The sequence below is a fragment of the Ammospiza nelsoni genome, chromosome 11, assembly GCF_027579445.1.
Source record: "Ammospiza nelsoni isolate bAmmNel1 chromosome 11, bAmmNel1.pri, whole genome shotgun sequence".
Lineage (NCBI taxonomy): Eukaryota > Metazoa > Chordata > Aves > Passeriformes > Passerellidae > Ammospiza > Ammospiza nelsoni.
In genome coordinates, this window is record NC_080643.1 from 2,420,683 (window position 1) to 2,433,607 (window position 12,925).

At 41.1% G+C, this 12,925-nt stretch overlaps 1 protein-coding gene across 2 annotated transcripts in view; it reads right to left on the reverse strand.

Annotated features, from left to right (window-relative positions):
* Positions 1–12,925, reverse strand: part of CNTN6 (contactin 6) — a 130,563-nt gene that overhangs the window by 100,821 nt on the left and 16,817 nt on the right. For both annotated transcript variants that reach the window (XM_059479999.1, XM_059479998.1), the window contains one exon: positions 5,348–5,485. In XM_059479999.1, coding sequence (XP_059335982.1) covers positions 5,348–5,402 — 55 coding nt within the window. In that variant the 5' untranslated portion in view covers positions 5,403–5,485. The remainder of the gene's footprint in view (positions 1–5,347; positions 5,486–12,925) is intronic.

Below are 12,925 nucleotides of genomic sequence, written 5' to 3' on the forward strand. Positions count from 1 at the left end.
TTGTTTAACCAATTACTTAAACCCAGCAATTTTCCTTGAAAATGTTATGCTTCAATAAACTGTTTCACTAATATATTATTGTGCTTTCTTAAGTTTAATTTCTTTATACTTAAATTTGCCATTGTTGACAATAGAAAATGCTCAAAATATTTGAAGTGCTTAATCACCTGTTAATTTCTACTTCTTGGCAGTGACAATAAGGTAAAATTGAATTGTCTTTGAAGCTGTTGCAACAAAAAAAATAAGTGAAAAAAGAAATTAATGGCTTCTAAAGTACCAGAATGTTATTTTAAAAAGTTAACGAGCCTTTTGTGTTGGGAGATAAAATGGGCTGATATGAAACAGGAAAAAATAATGTAAAATTTAAATAAAAGGGGAAAAATAATGCAAAGCAACTAATTGAAAAGATTGGGAAGCAATAATTATTTAAACCACATAAAAATAGACAAGGCCTTTCAGACTAAAGAATTTAGACACTAGAAAACATAAAACATAAAAAAAAATATGGAAAACATAAAACTCTGGTGAATTCACACCCATGAGCTGCAGCATCTCCACCTCACTCTAGGAACCATAAATAACATTTTCCTGACAGGGAATGCAGGTTCTAATCTAAAGGAGAACCTTAAAACAGCACCTGAGCTCTCAGCTCTTTCCACCACATCCCTGCACTCAGGGGAATCCCAAAAAGGGATTTTATGGGGGATGAAGCACAATAAGGGAGACTCTTCTGTAGGGTGAGTCCAGCCCATGGTAGGGAATGTTGGACACAATTCCTGGCTCCAGCTTTGGGGTGCTGTGGAGTCCTGTCACTATAGGACTCAGAACAACACACACCATTGTTCTCAAGGTGAAGGAAAAGGGAATTTTATTTTCTGACTCCAACATTTATAGATTTCCAAAAGTGACAGTGGATTGGGGGGTGACAGTGCCACCTCTCCAATGACACTGCACAAACCAACAGTCCATCAAACTTTCTCCATAAAAGAATGCAAACCAATAAATTATTTACAGAAAGTGTGTGAGAAAGTTTGTTACAAGAATGTAAACATCAGAAGGCTCAAAAAACCTTAAAAAATCAGGGTGACAGAGTTCTTGGGAAATGTGAGTGGCACTGGTGTCACTTTGTCCGGACAGCCTGGTGGAAAGCCTCAGACCCCCTCACATCCCTAAATGTAACTTTCAGGGAACAAGGTTCCCTTTGCTCTGTCTCTGCTGCACCAGGAGTGGTTGTTGTTCACTGTTGGGGAATGAACTGAACCTCCTGGCACCCCACAGCACCAAACAAAAGTTCTCCAAACGTCACTGCTGCCTCTCCTGGGAGGGACATTGCAGTACCAGCCTTGCGAGTCCCTCACAGAAATTCAGCTTTTTATTTCCCAAAACCACAGTAACCTCCTTGCTGTCTAAGGGACACCTAATTATCATCATTGTCTGACTCAGCAGCAGCTCTCCAGGTGCTTCTGGTTGTTCAGGGAAGCCTCAACATTTCCAGGCTGGACTAGTTCATCTCCACATTTTGCTGTTAGAAATAGCAAAGATGTCACTTGTCTTAAAATATATGGTGTGCTGTTCCATCCCTAAAGGTGCTGTTATGCCAACAATAAATCTGCCAGACACTGCAGGCAGAGTGTGGGATGTGCTGTGTTCAATATTCATCCTGCTGTGACCCAGAGGAGGATCAGGACACTCTGCATCAGGAAATGTCTCTCTCTAATTTAACAGTTTCCAAAATGATGGGCCAAAAGCCCAGCCTGGGAGGTCGGGGTTGCACCTCGGATTGATTTGGAGGCCAGGAGCCAAAGGGCTGTGTGAAAATGCAGCTGATGCCTCATTTCCAAATTCAGGTCAGACTGGCTTGGGATATTTCTGCTGTCCACAGCCTGATAGAATTCAGGGCCATTCTGCTTTTTCCTTGTCTTTAATCCTGGAATTCCCTTTGCTTGCACGGTGGGGCCAAGACCATCAGCAGAGCAAAGGGCAGTGACAAAGGACAGTGACCAGGGCCACCTCTCCATGTGTGCAAAGGGATTTATTGGAAGGGAAGAGGCCACCAGGAATCAGGTGAAAGAGGTGTCATTTCCCTTTAGGAACAGGAGGAACACAGAAAATTGGGATCAGCTGTCCAGGAGGAAGACAGACCCTTGGAATTATCAGGAGGTAATTCCTTATTGATGCAGGAGAGAATGGAGGGACCAGAGAGAGACAGGTGAGGGAATTTCCTCCATCCTGATGGAGAACCTGAGCTGGCACCCCCAAAGAACAGCCTGAGCTACATCTGATGGACACTTAGGACAGAAATATTATATTAAAAATGAAAATAAAATTCTGTCTTATCAAGATATTCTTGGCAACCTGCCTTGCACAACAACTCCAGAGGAAGCAGCACAATCCAGGAGCAGCCATAGGAGCAAAACCTGAGAGAGTTTTTGTGTGAAGAGACAATTATTTTATTTTATTGAGCACTTTAGACAGGTCTGTTCATTTCAACTTCCCAAAATCCTGTCTGCATCTTTAATCCAGAAAGTGAAGGCTCTTTCCTAACATATTCATATCAAATAACGTTTAAATTGCAATGATGTCAGGAGATGGTTGTTGTACATCCCTATAGCAAGTACACAGAATTTAAAGTAATGATCTCTGAGTTTATCTGCATCACCCTTCTTGCCTCTGGTGCTCTGCTTAGATCAGATTATCTCATTTAAATAGCAATGGGTTATGAAAAAAAAAAAAATCTAATCTGTTCCCTCGCTGTGTCACTGTGCATGCATTACCTTATTTTATTTTGTCCCCTAAGGCACTGCAAGAAAACCCTAAAGACCCTCGTTGAGACACATAAAAAAGCTTTGCTGGAAAATAAGAGTTGGAGGGAACATTATTCTTTCCACGATTTTTTGCCTATAAAGACAATATAGAGGGCAGTTTGATTTTTGAGTAATTGAATTGCCATTTTGGGGTGCTAATAATATCCAGTTCTTCTGCACAGCACATTTAATCCTGAGATTTAAAATTAATTTATAGGTCAGAATCATTTTCATTCCGCATGTCAGGTGGAATTGAGGTAGAAACAAGGAGGAAATGAGTGACCAATGCCATCCAACACCCTGAATTACCCTTCCATCCCCAGCCACAAAACTGCTCTGCTCAGCACCAGGGCTGCTTCCTCACCTTCCCACTCTTTTCTATTATTCCTAAATTGATGTGAGCCTTCCATGTGATAAATCAGAGAAGTTTTGCCATAAGTGCAGTTTGACTGTTACCATCAGGCATATTTCAGGATGTCATGGAGTGAAAATCAGCGGAGCTCTGCTGAAATCAATGGAGTTAATTTATACCCAGGAATAAATTAACTTATCCCAGTGAAGTCAGTGGGAGCTTTTGCTGTTCCTTTAATTGAGAGCAGGAGCAGGACAAAAGGGCCGTTGTGAGCTGCTCTTGGTGCCTGGGAATATGGAACATTTGCATTTTTAGCTATTTTTAAGCCTTTAAAAGCTGAACATGTTCATCTAAAAGTGAGCTCCCAGTACCTTTTAACTCAGGTTTAAAGCCTGGGACTGGGCTTGTTAAAGAGGATCCTCTGGCAAAAATGATGAAGATGACAAAAACTAAAGCCTGGGGGGAAATAAAAGGAAAAAAATGAAGGAAAAGGTTCTTTTTGGAGATACAAATCATGGGTGTGAGAATATCTTGTCCCTCATGCATCTCTCCTGCTCCTCCAGCCATTCAGATTCCAGGACCACCATCCATTTCCCAATATTTCCCAAGAAATCGAGGAATTGCAGGGGAATCCTGTGCTCTGACAGACTGCTACAAGTGCTTTACTCAGAGTAGTAAAGGAGGGAAGGGTCTGTGAGAGGAGCCCAAGAGGGCTGAGTGGGACAATGAGGAATTAAAGAACATTTGGGTCCTAAACACGTGGTTGTTGAGATAAGTTCAGCAAAGCTGGGCTTAAATGAGCAACCGCTCACTTGGAATATTTTATATATCACAATATTTTTATATACTCCAAGATTTTTAGTCCTTAATGTTCTGGCTGTTTATTACTGAAATAGCAACTTTGTATTGATTTAACAGAAAGTCTGATCCTGAGATTTGCTTTTTTTTTTTTTTTTCATCCTGAGGTTTACATTTCACATTTAGATAAAACAGCATTGAGGTTCATTTAAATTGTATTTTAAAATGGTACTGAAGTCTGCCCTCTGCTCTGTTTCTCCACTTCAAACAGCTGCTGACTCATGCACTACATAATTAATTTAAGTACCATTTGAGGTTACTTTAATACAATTTCCTTGTAAGTACATGAGTAATATCCTGACTATTTAGAGTTCAATGCATTAATTGGAGACAAAAGTCAGTTGTCATGGTTTCTATCACAGCCAAGTGTGAGGGGTCAGTCCATCCCCAAATTCATTAGAACCTCAAAGAGTTCAGCTCCCACTCAGTGCCTGTTTGGAGAGGAGCTGTAATGAGCCACAGGAGTTAATCCCATTTTTATGGCTCTATGAAGCAGCATTGTCAAGTTATATGCTTTTAATTAGAAGAAAGGTTCAGAGCAGGAGTGAACTCAGAGCACCAAACCCTCACTGTGAGCAATGCCCAGCCAGGCAGAAAAGAACATTTTACCTCACAATATGCTACAAACTGTTGATATTTTAAATAAACACAGGGGATATTCAGGAAGGAGAATGGGGGGAGGCATTTCTCCTTCTTCCAAGCACATTCTGCCCTCTGATCCAACCTGAGCAGTGTCAGGGTGGGAGGATGAGGGTCCATCACCACTCCATTGTCATTGCATTTGCTTTGGGCTTTAAGCAAGATTATCTTGCCTTTTTATGCATTTATATTGACAGTCCTTATGATTCTCACCCTTCATAAATAAATAATTTAATTTGCCTTTCAGTTAACTGTGATTTAAAGATGCTTCACTTACATGGAAGCACTTGAAGGGTGTGATGTGAAATGTGGAATCCAAACCATTAATTCAGTGCTCCCAAACTGGTCTGGTTTTCAATCCAGCCTAATTTGCTGATATTGTGGCCAAGGAATGTTTTCATGATGTTGTCCCCCAAGTAACAATTGTTCTTCTTTCTCACTGTTACAGCTTAGACTATTTTTTAAAGCTATTACCTGGATTCCAGCTTTCTTATGCTCCTGAAAAGTGCTTTTCTGGTTTAAAGGCAGCGCCTGGAGTTGTTCAAAATTAAAGTGTGTCCTAATGAAAAGCTCCTTAGTCACTTGTTCATACAAAAAAGGGCTGTTAATTTTGGTAATTGCTGCTCCTTTCTCCAAGAACTATGACACTGACAGAGATTTATCAATCACAAACACTAATAGTGGAACATTTTACCTGTGCTGCAGCTCATGAATGGCAGCAGACTTATTAGTTTCCATAGCAACACCATCTCCACTTTCCAAGGTCAAAAATTCCTCCCATCCAATCAGTGGAAGAAAGTAAAGTGTGTCTTCCTGTGACTACCTGGATATTCTGCAAAAACAGGAAGAGATATTGGGCAATTAAAGCACAGACCCCAAATCAATACCCCAAAATTCCCCAGGTAAAATCACCTTGTACTGCACCTTTTGGAGACTCAGGCACTGCAAATGCAATGGGATGGAACAAAAATAATTCCAAAATGAAAATCACAGGTAATGTTGGGGTTCCTCCCATCCCCTCCATGTGGCACAGAGACCTCTTGGATGGGAGGGAGTTTCTCCAAGTAGGAAAGAAAAATCTGCCTGTGCTCCCTCTGCCAGACTGTGCAGGGATGGAGGAAAAGGTGTTTGGAAAAAAAGGGCTTTTTTCAACTGCTAAATGTTCATCAAATGTTAAGATATTTCTTGTTCCATCAAAGGGAGCCCCTCTGGATCCAGGCTGGGGGAGCTGGAGAGGAGCAGCTCCAGGGAGAGCTCAGAGCCCTTGCAGGGCCTGAAGGGGCTCCAGGAGAGCTGCAGAGGGACTGGGGACAAGGCCTGCAGGGACAGGACACAGGGAATGGCTCCCACTGGTAAAGAATAGGTTTGTATGGGATACTGGGAATTAGGAATTGTTCCCTGGCAGGGTTTGAGATGGAATTCCCAGAATGTGCCCCTGGCAGTGCCCAAGGCCAGGTTGGACATTGGAGCACCTGGGACGGTGGGAGGTGTCCCTGCCACGGCAGGGGTGGCGCTGGGTGGGATTTAAGGTCCCTCCCAACCCAAACCAGTGTGGGATTCCAAGATTCCATCGTGGTTTGGTTCTGATCGCAGCCAGGATCCTTCGGTGAATGTGTGATCAATCATTGATCTCCCACGGGAGCAGAAGGGATCACAGTGTCACACTCACCCCATGTAAAAAGACAAAAACACCTTTTCTGTGAGAGGTTTGATCCTTCAGAAATGAGCCATCCCCAGTAAGGATTTACATAACAATTTCCTCTAATTTCCTTTGACATTTCAGTCAACAGATGATGAATTAAGGCAGGAAAAAGTATCTGTTTGGCCTATACTCCCAAAGGGCAAACGAGTGATTTACTGTGGGGGATCAGTTCATAAAGCAGCTGAAACCAGAAATCACTTAATAAAATGAGTTTACAAAATTGTAAAATCATTCCAAACCTTTTAAGTGCTGAAAATTTTCCACTGAGAAATTACAATTATGAGGCACACTTATGGATCCATATTCTCTTCTCACTTGACTCATTTTTCACAGCAGTGTGAAAAGATCTCATCCAGGGTTGCCCTGGGACTTATTGCTCATAGGGTGAGAGAGATGTTTTATTAGAAAATTAAGAAATCCAAATCTTCTGGAAGGGACTTAATTTTGTTAACATTTTCTATAAACTTCAACTATAAATATGCAGGTGGTCTCAAGGGAGACCCTTAAAATCCTGAGGAATGATCAAAACTTGATAAGCTTCTAAATTTTGGAAAAAGAGGATGGAAAAACCCCAGAGTTTCTTTCAGTTTTTCATGATGTCCTACTTCACACACAGCTGTGATCTACTGAAGAACATTTGCAAAATTTATAAGTGTTTGAAAGGAAAAGGATTAAAAAGTATTAAATTATAATTCTGCCAAAGTAGAAACACAGAAGGATGAGCTGGATTGTACCTTTATATATCAACCCTGCACAAAGTGGCACCTAAACAGCCTCAATCAATATTTCCTTTCTTTTTTAATACTTTTGGGTGCTTTTTTAGAGCACTTGCCTTCAGTCCAGGTTCCACTCCAACCCCTCCTTTAAACCACCTGGTGATACTGAAGGTAGGCATTGATTATTTCTGCTTCAGTGGAAAACCTGGTGCTTTCCCTTATTGAATCACATCATATTTATTTCACACCCTTTCTCCTGCTTGTCAATATTTGTCTTGAAGCTCGCGTACATATCTGTGATATCTGAGACAAAAAAAAAAATAAATACCCTCTTTAAATATGTTTTCCCTCGTCCTTCATGAACAGAATGTATCCCTTCAGATCAAAAACTGTTAGTATTTTAATTAATTACTTAGATGTCATCTAATTCTTCCTGTAATAATTTTGTGACTTTACCTGTCCCAGTTTTAGATTTTTTTTCCCTGGAGGAGGGAGAAGATTCCCCAAGCACCCAGGGCCTGTGTGCAGCACCCCAGGGTGAGGAGGCTCAAATTTCCCATCTGCTGACAAATCATCCTGGTGGGTGCCAAGTTGGCTGTTAGCAGATAACAACCAGCGTTTGTCTGCAATTTGTCCCCTTTTGCTGCAGTTATTGCCACGAATTTTGCACATTTTCCTTGGCATTTCAATCTGGATTCCCCTCCTGTGCTGGGTATTTTTCTGTGCTTGTTTTCTTGGACAGGGAGCACCTCCCAGTGCTGGTCCCATCCAACTCCTTTTCCTCAAGATCTCCCAAATATATTCAGTTTCTGGTCCTTCCACATTGGGTGTGTGAGTTATTTAGTGCAGAAATCCCTTCTAAAGGTGCAAGAGTTGCCAAAGAAAATTGGGGAATGGACTTCGACCATCCAGAGTTACATACGTCCTGATATTCCAAACAAAAAGTATTCCAAACAAAAAATATTCCAAACAAAAAATATTCCAAACAAAAAATAACCAATAAAAGCCAAATAACTGACCAGATTTACTCACATGCTGCCTGATATTCCGAACAAAAAATAACCAATAAAAGCCAAATAACTGACCAGATTTACTCACATACTGCCTGATATTCCGAACAAAAAATAACCAATAAAAGCCAAATAACTGGCCAGACCTTGCCTTTTCCAAGAGGACATATCCTTTATTTTGCAAGGAAATATCCTTTTGAAACCCTCCCTGCTTTCTATTCTCCTCTTGTTGGGTTATGGATGAGTCTTTTGGAACCCTGAAACAAGAACCTGCAGCTGCCAATATCGAGAATATACAACCCAAACTCTTTGTATTCATAGAAGGCATTGATCAATCCTCAGAACTGTAATTCTTCTGCTCCTAGGACTGCAAATTATGGGGCATTACTGTAAATATACACACACACACACAAATATTTCCTTTAAGTTACCCAACTGTTTTATTCCCTTCCCTTTGACATACACAAGGACTGAACTGGCAAGCAGGCACTTAATATTTTTTACAACATCTTTCCAACAGCTGCTTCCATGGGATTATTTACTGTCAAACTAAATCAAGAATAAATGAAAAAACTGAAATATTTATAGCATAAGAAAAATCTGGTTCAGACCAGAAATCCCAGACTGGCGTTAAATCAAGAAATGTAACAAGATAAATTCTGCCATCATACCCTTTGTTTCCTGGATGTGCTGCTATCACTTATTCTAATTGTTATGCCATGGTTTGAGCAGAGAGATGGATGGAAAACAAAATATGTTAAATGTGATCATGAGGGAAACATTACATTTCCCCCTAAAAATCCTGATTGTGTGTCCATTTGTCAGCAGGATGTAATTTATACAAATATGTTTGTTACAGAAGGAGGCAACATCATTTTTTGTTGTTTTCCCATTAGAGAAAACAAGTCCATAGGAAAGAACTCAGTCCTCAGATAATTTATACCTGTCATTTTCACTTCTGATCTGTGAGGAAGGAGAGATATTTTCTCTTGGGACATCCAAATGTGTGGGATATATAGGAGGTGAATCTATGGAAAAAGGTAGAAAAAATTCCCAGGTCAGCAATGGATGATTTGAGCTGCACCTGCTCCTCCTTGCAGACACTCTGGGTAATATTGGAAAGAAAGGACACAAAACTATTGCTGCCATCAAACATTCCCTCCTGGACATCTGGAATATTGAAAAATTCTGTCTAAAAGTAGGATTTGAGTGTTTACTTGGCCCTTGGCACGTGGAGGGAAAGGCTCTCTTGTTGTGGGGCTGGAGGTTTCAGTTGCACTGCTGTTTTCCTTGGACTTTAGAAGGGAACAGGCTGTGGATTCATTTATTAATTAAAATAATCTGACATATATTTAACATATTAATTTAACTGCTAATGTCTTGCTCTTCACTGATCCCAACCTGGTGCCGAGGCTTTGGTTTTCAAGACCTTTAATTTCTTCAACCATTTATTTTTTGAGTGACAAAACATTTACAGGACCAAATCTGTGACAAAATACAAAGCTGCTCTTCTGGTGTCATCTGAATTTTCATGAAAATAAACCCCATTTCCCACTTCTGCCACAATTTTCTGTAAAGTTTTCTGCAAGTAAAAGTTGGTTCAGGTGGTGATGTGACATTGAACTGGGGTAAAACCTGTCAGGCCCTGGGAATGACGAGATTTTGCTCTCAGCTAAATTCCAGCAAATTGACATTTTTACCCATGGCAAAATGTAGCTGTGCTTGCAGAAAGAGCAACTCTTTGACCTGATGGGAGAAAAAAAACTAAAAAGTGTAACAACAGGGATTTGGGGCCAAATTCCACAGTGGTGCTGGAGGAGCTTCACTCCAGGTTTATTGTTGTGACCATCTATGGAATGAGATCTGTATGGCAGAAGAAAGGAATGGAAATGTGGAGGGAAAGGCTTTAATCCAGAGAGTGCATGCACAGCCTTTTTATTCTGCAGCCTCAGCTTTCCCTCCCACCAGCTTCCACACATCTCTATTATCTTCTGAGTTTGGCCTTCCACACTTTTGTATTCCTCATGTGCCAGGAAATAAGTCTGTCCCAGCCAGGCTTGCATTCCTGGCACACCATTGCTCCTGATCTCTCTATTGTCTCCTGAGCACCTGATTCCAAGGCATCTAATGTGAATTTTCTCATGAATGCCAATGATATACAGCTACATTTTTCTTTTCAAACTTTTTATCCCTGAGGCGCTTTCTGCACTCAAACTATTTTCCAGATATCCATAGCAGAGTGAATAGCAAACACTCGCAGCTACCAGGGCAGGAGCAGAAGCGACCAGTTTGCCAGGCTCCAGCAAGATTTACGTATGCTGTTGGAGTTCTCAGTGCTTATTTAGAATTATTGAACCATATTTTGAGGGAGAAAAGCACCCCGTGCTATTTAACAAAGGTTTCCGATACTGATCGCTCCTGTTTTTCCTCTCTCACAAAAGGACTTGGATTTCCATTTGGTTTTTACTCCTGACTGCTATTGCTTACTTTTCCTAGGGAAACTGAAAATATTGTGGCTCGTTTGCAATTCAAATTCAGTGCATGGAGCCCTCGGGGAGGGTTTAAATCTTGTGTTTTCAAAACATTTTCCCAACTCCGAGCAAACAGCTCGTTGTGTTGCAGGTGACATTGAGATCCTACATGGTGGGACACTACAGTGGCTTTTGGTGCCTTAAACTCCCCAAATTAAGACATTTGAGGAGGAATGGGATGGACTTTCTCTGGTGTCTGATGAGGCCTCACTCACTGTCCCAGATGGACTCACCAGCATTGAAATGGCCCTGGCATGAGGAATTTGTGGATGCACATCCTGGGAAGTGCCCAAGGCCAGGTTGGATGGAGCTGGGAGCAGCCTGGGATAGTGGAAGTGATACCTCAGGTTTAACTTTTCTATTTTTCACATTCTGTGCTGCTTTAGTGCTGTGCAGTTTTGAGTTTCGCATCAGGGCATGGTGAGCTCTGTGCACAGAGCAGGGAGACAAAACAATTCCTGCTCCAGCTGGGCACCAAGGACAAATGACCCAAATCTCAGCCCAGGAGCACAAACCCCGTGGGCTGCAGAGAGAAAAACAAGCAGGGTGGGACTGCAGGGCTAAAGCTGGAATGGGACAATGAACTGCAAGGGGCAAATGGAGCAGAGCTGATCCCAGGGACAGAGCCCGTGCCCGGCCGTGCATTTTGGGGCCATTTTGGTTCATCTTGGGTGCATCCCTGGCTGGGCTCTGGTGCTGCCCAAGGTGGGTCCATGGAGGAGATGCTGTGAATAAATCCCTGCTTTATTCTGTGACTCTGCCCAGCCTCTGCTCTAGGGCAGCCTGCACAAGGCATCAGAAGCTGTCCCTCCCCATGGCACAGGTGGCACTGGATGGGCTTTAAGGTCCCTTGCAACTCAACCCATTCCATGATTCTAAACATCCTTGTCAGGATTCACACGTTCTTTAACAGCCAAGTACAAGACAAGGAAGGATTTAAATATCTTTTAAATAATTTTGATTATTTGCTGTGTGCCAAACCTTGTGTGGGCATTCCAGCTGTAAATAACCCTGGCTGCACAGGCAAGAGCCAATGAGAGAGTTTGCTGTACTTAACCCAAATACAAAGGCTGAAAGGTAGAAACCCCAGTGGGCTGTGCTGTTGACAAATCAGCATTAAAATGTCTTTCAACAGCAAAGTGCTTAAGTGATAATGAATATTACAGAGAATAACCCAGTCCTAGCCCTCGTGCAGGTGTAGCTATCTCATACAACCCCATTTTAAGCTGTATTTTGGCACCCTTTTTTAAAGTTTATACACTAAGCAATTCCAGTAATCAGCCTGAAAGGGCTGATTGCTCATTCTTTGGTTAAAACAATGCTGCTCTCATTTTAATCCCTAAATAAGTGGGAATGAACCTCCAACACCTGTGTGAAATCTGTGCTGGAAGTGTTGGTGGGATGAAAGCATCAGTTCAGCCCTCAGAGATTTGTGGGAACTACAGGAGAGAATGAGAGAACATTTTCCATGTGAATTAGAGTTTGGAAGTTTTCATCATCAAGATAATTTCCAACAACAAGAAGATTCTCTCACAGTCATTTAATACAAACTGCAGCAATTGCTGAGCAAACATTGAGATGGAAAAAGTCTGATAAAAATGCTTCCAACGCCTGGCTGAAATGTAGGTGTTGATCAATTTTCAATACAATACACTATGAAATAAAGTTTTTGAAGAGATCTGAAAGTGTTAAATTTACCAAATCTGATAATATCACTTTTGAACCAATTATTACTTTTCTTTTAACTTGTTCACAAACACTAAAGCTGCAGATCTTGATGGCACCAAGCACTGGAATGAAGAGCACACATTGTTCTTCCCAGGTGAAAAGTTTAATATCTACTTCATATCTATGAGTGAAAGCTTAAGAAAACCTCCTTCCAAATATTATCAGTGTAATAATGATTTAAAAAATTGATTCTGTTTTGACTGAAGTCAGCAGCAAAATTCCCATTTCTTCACTAAGAAGAGGATCAAAATGAGAATATCATCAAAAGACAGTGTGAAGGTTTCTTCAAAGATATGGAGGTTAATAAAGGAATTGTTGATAAACTTTTACAATAATATTTTGAAGACTTAATCTCTTTCAAGATCTCATGCAGCAGTTGTTTCTCTCTGAGCCTGATATCCCAGCAACACTTTCATTTGTGCCACCCTAAAGTCTCTTATTAGGTGTTGGCAGTTTAATCTTCTGCTTCTTCACATTCAATAGCCCAGATCTTTTTATTAAAATCCATATTAAAGGCATTGTGATATCTTTATGGGGCTCTCCTTTCAAATAAACAGTATCTTTAGTATTTATTATTTTTGCTGC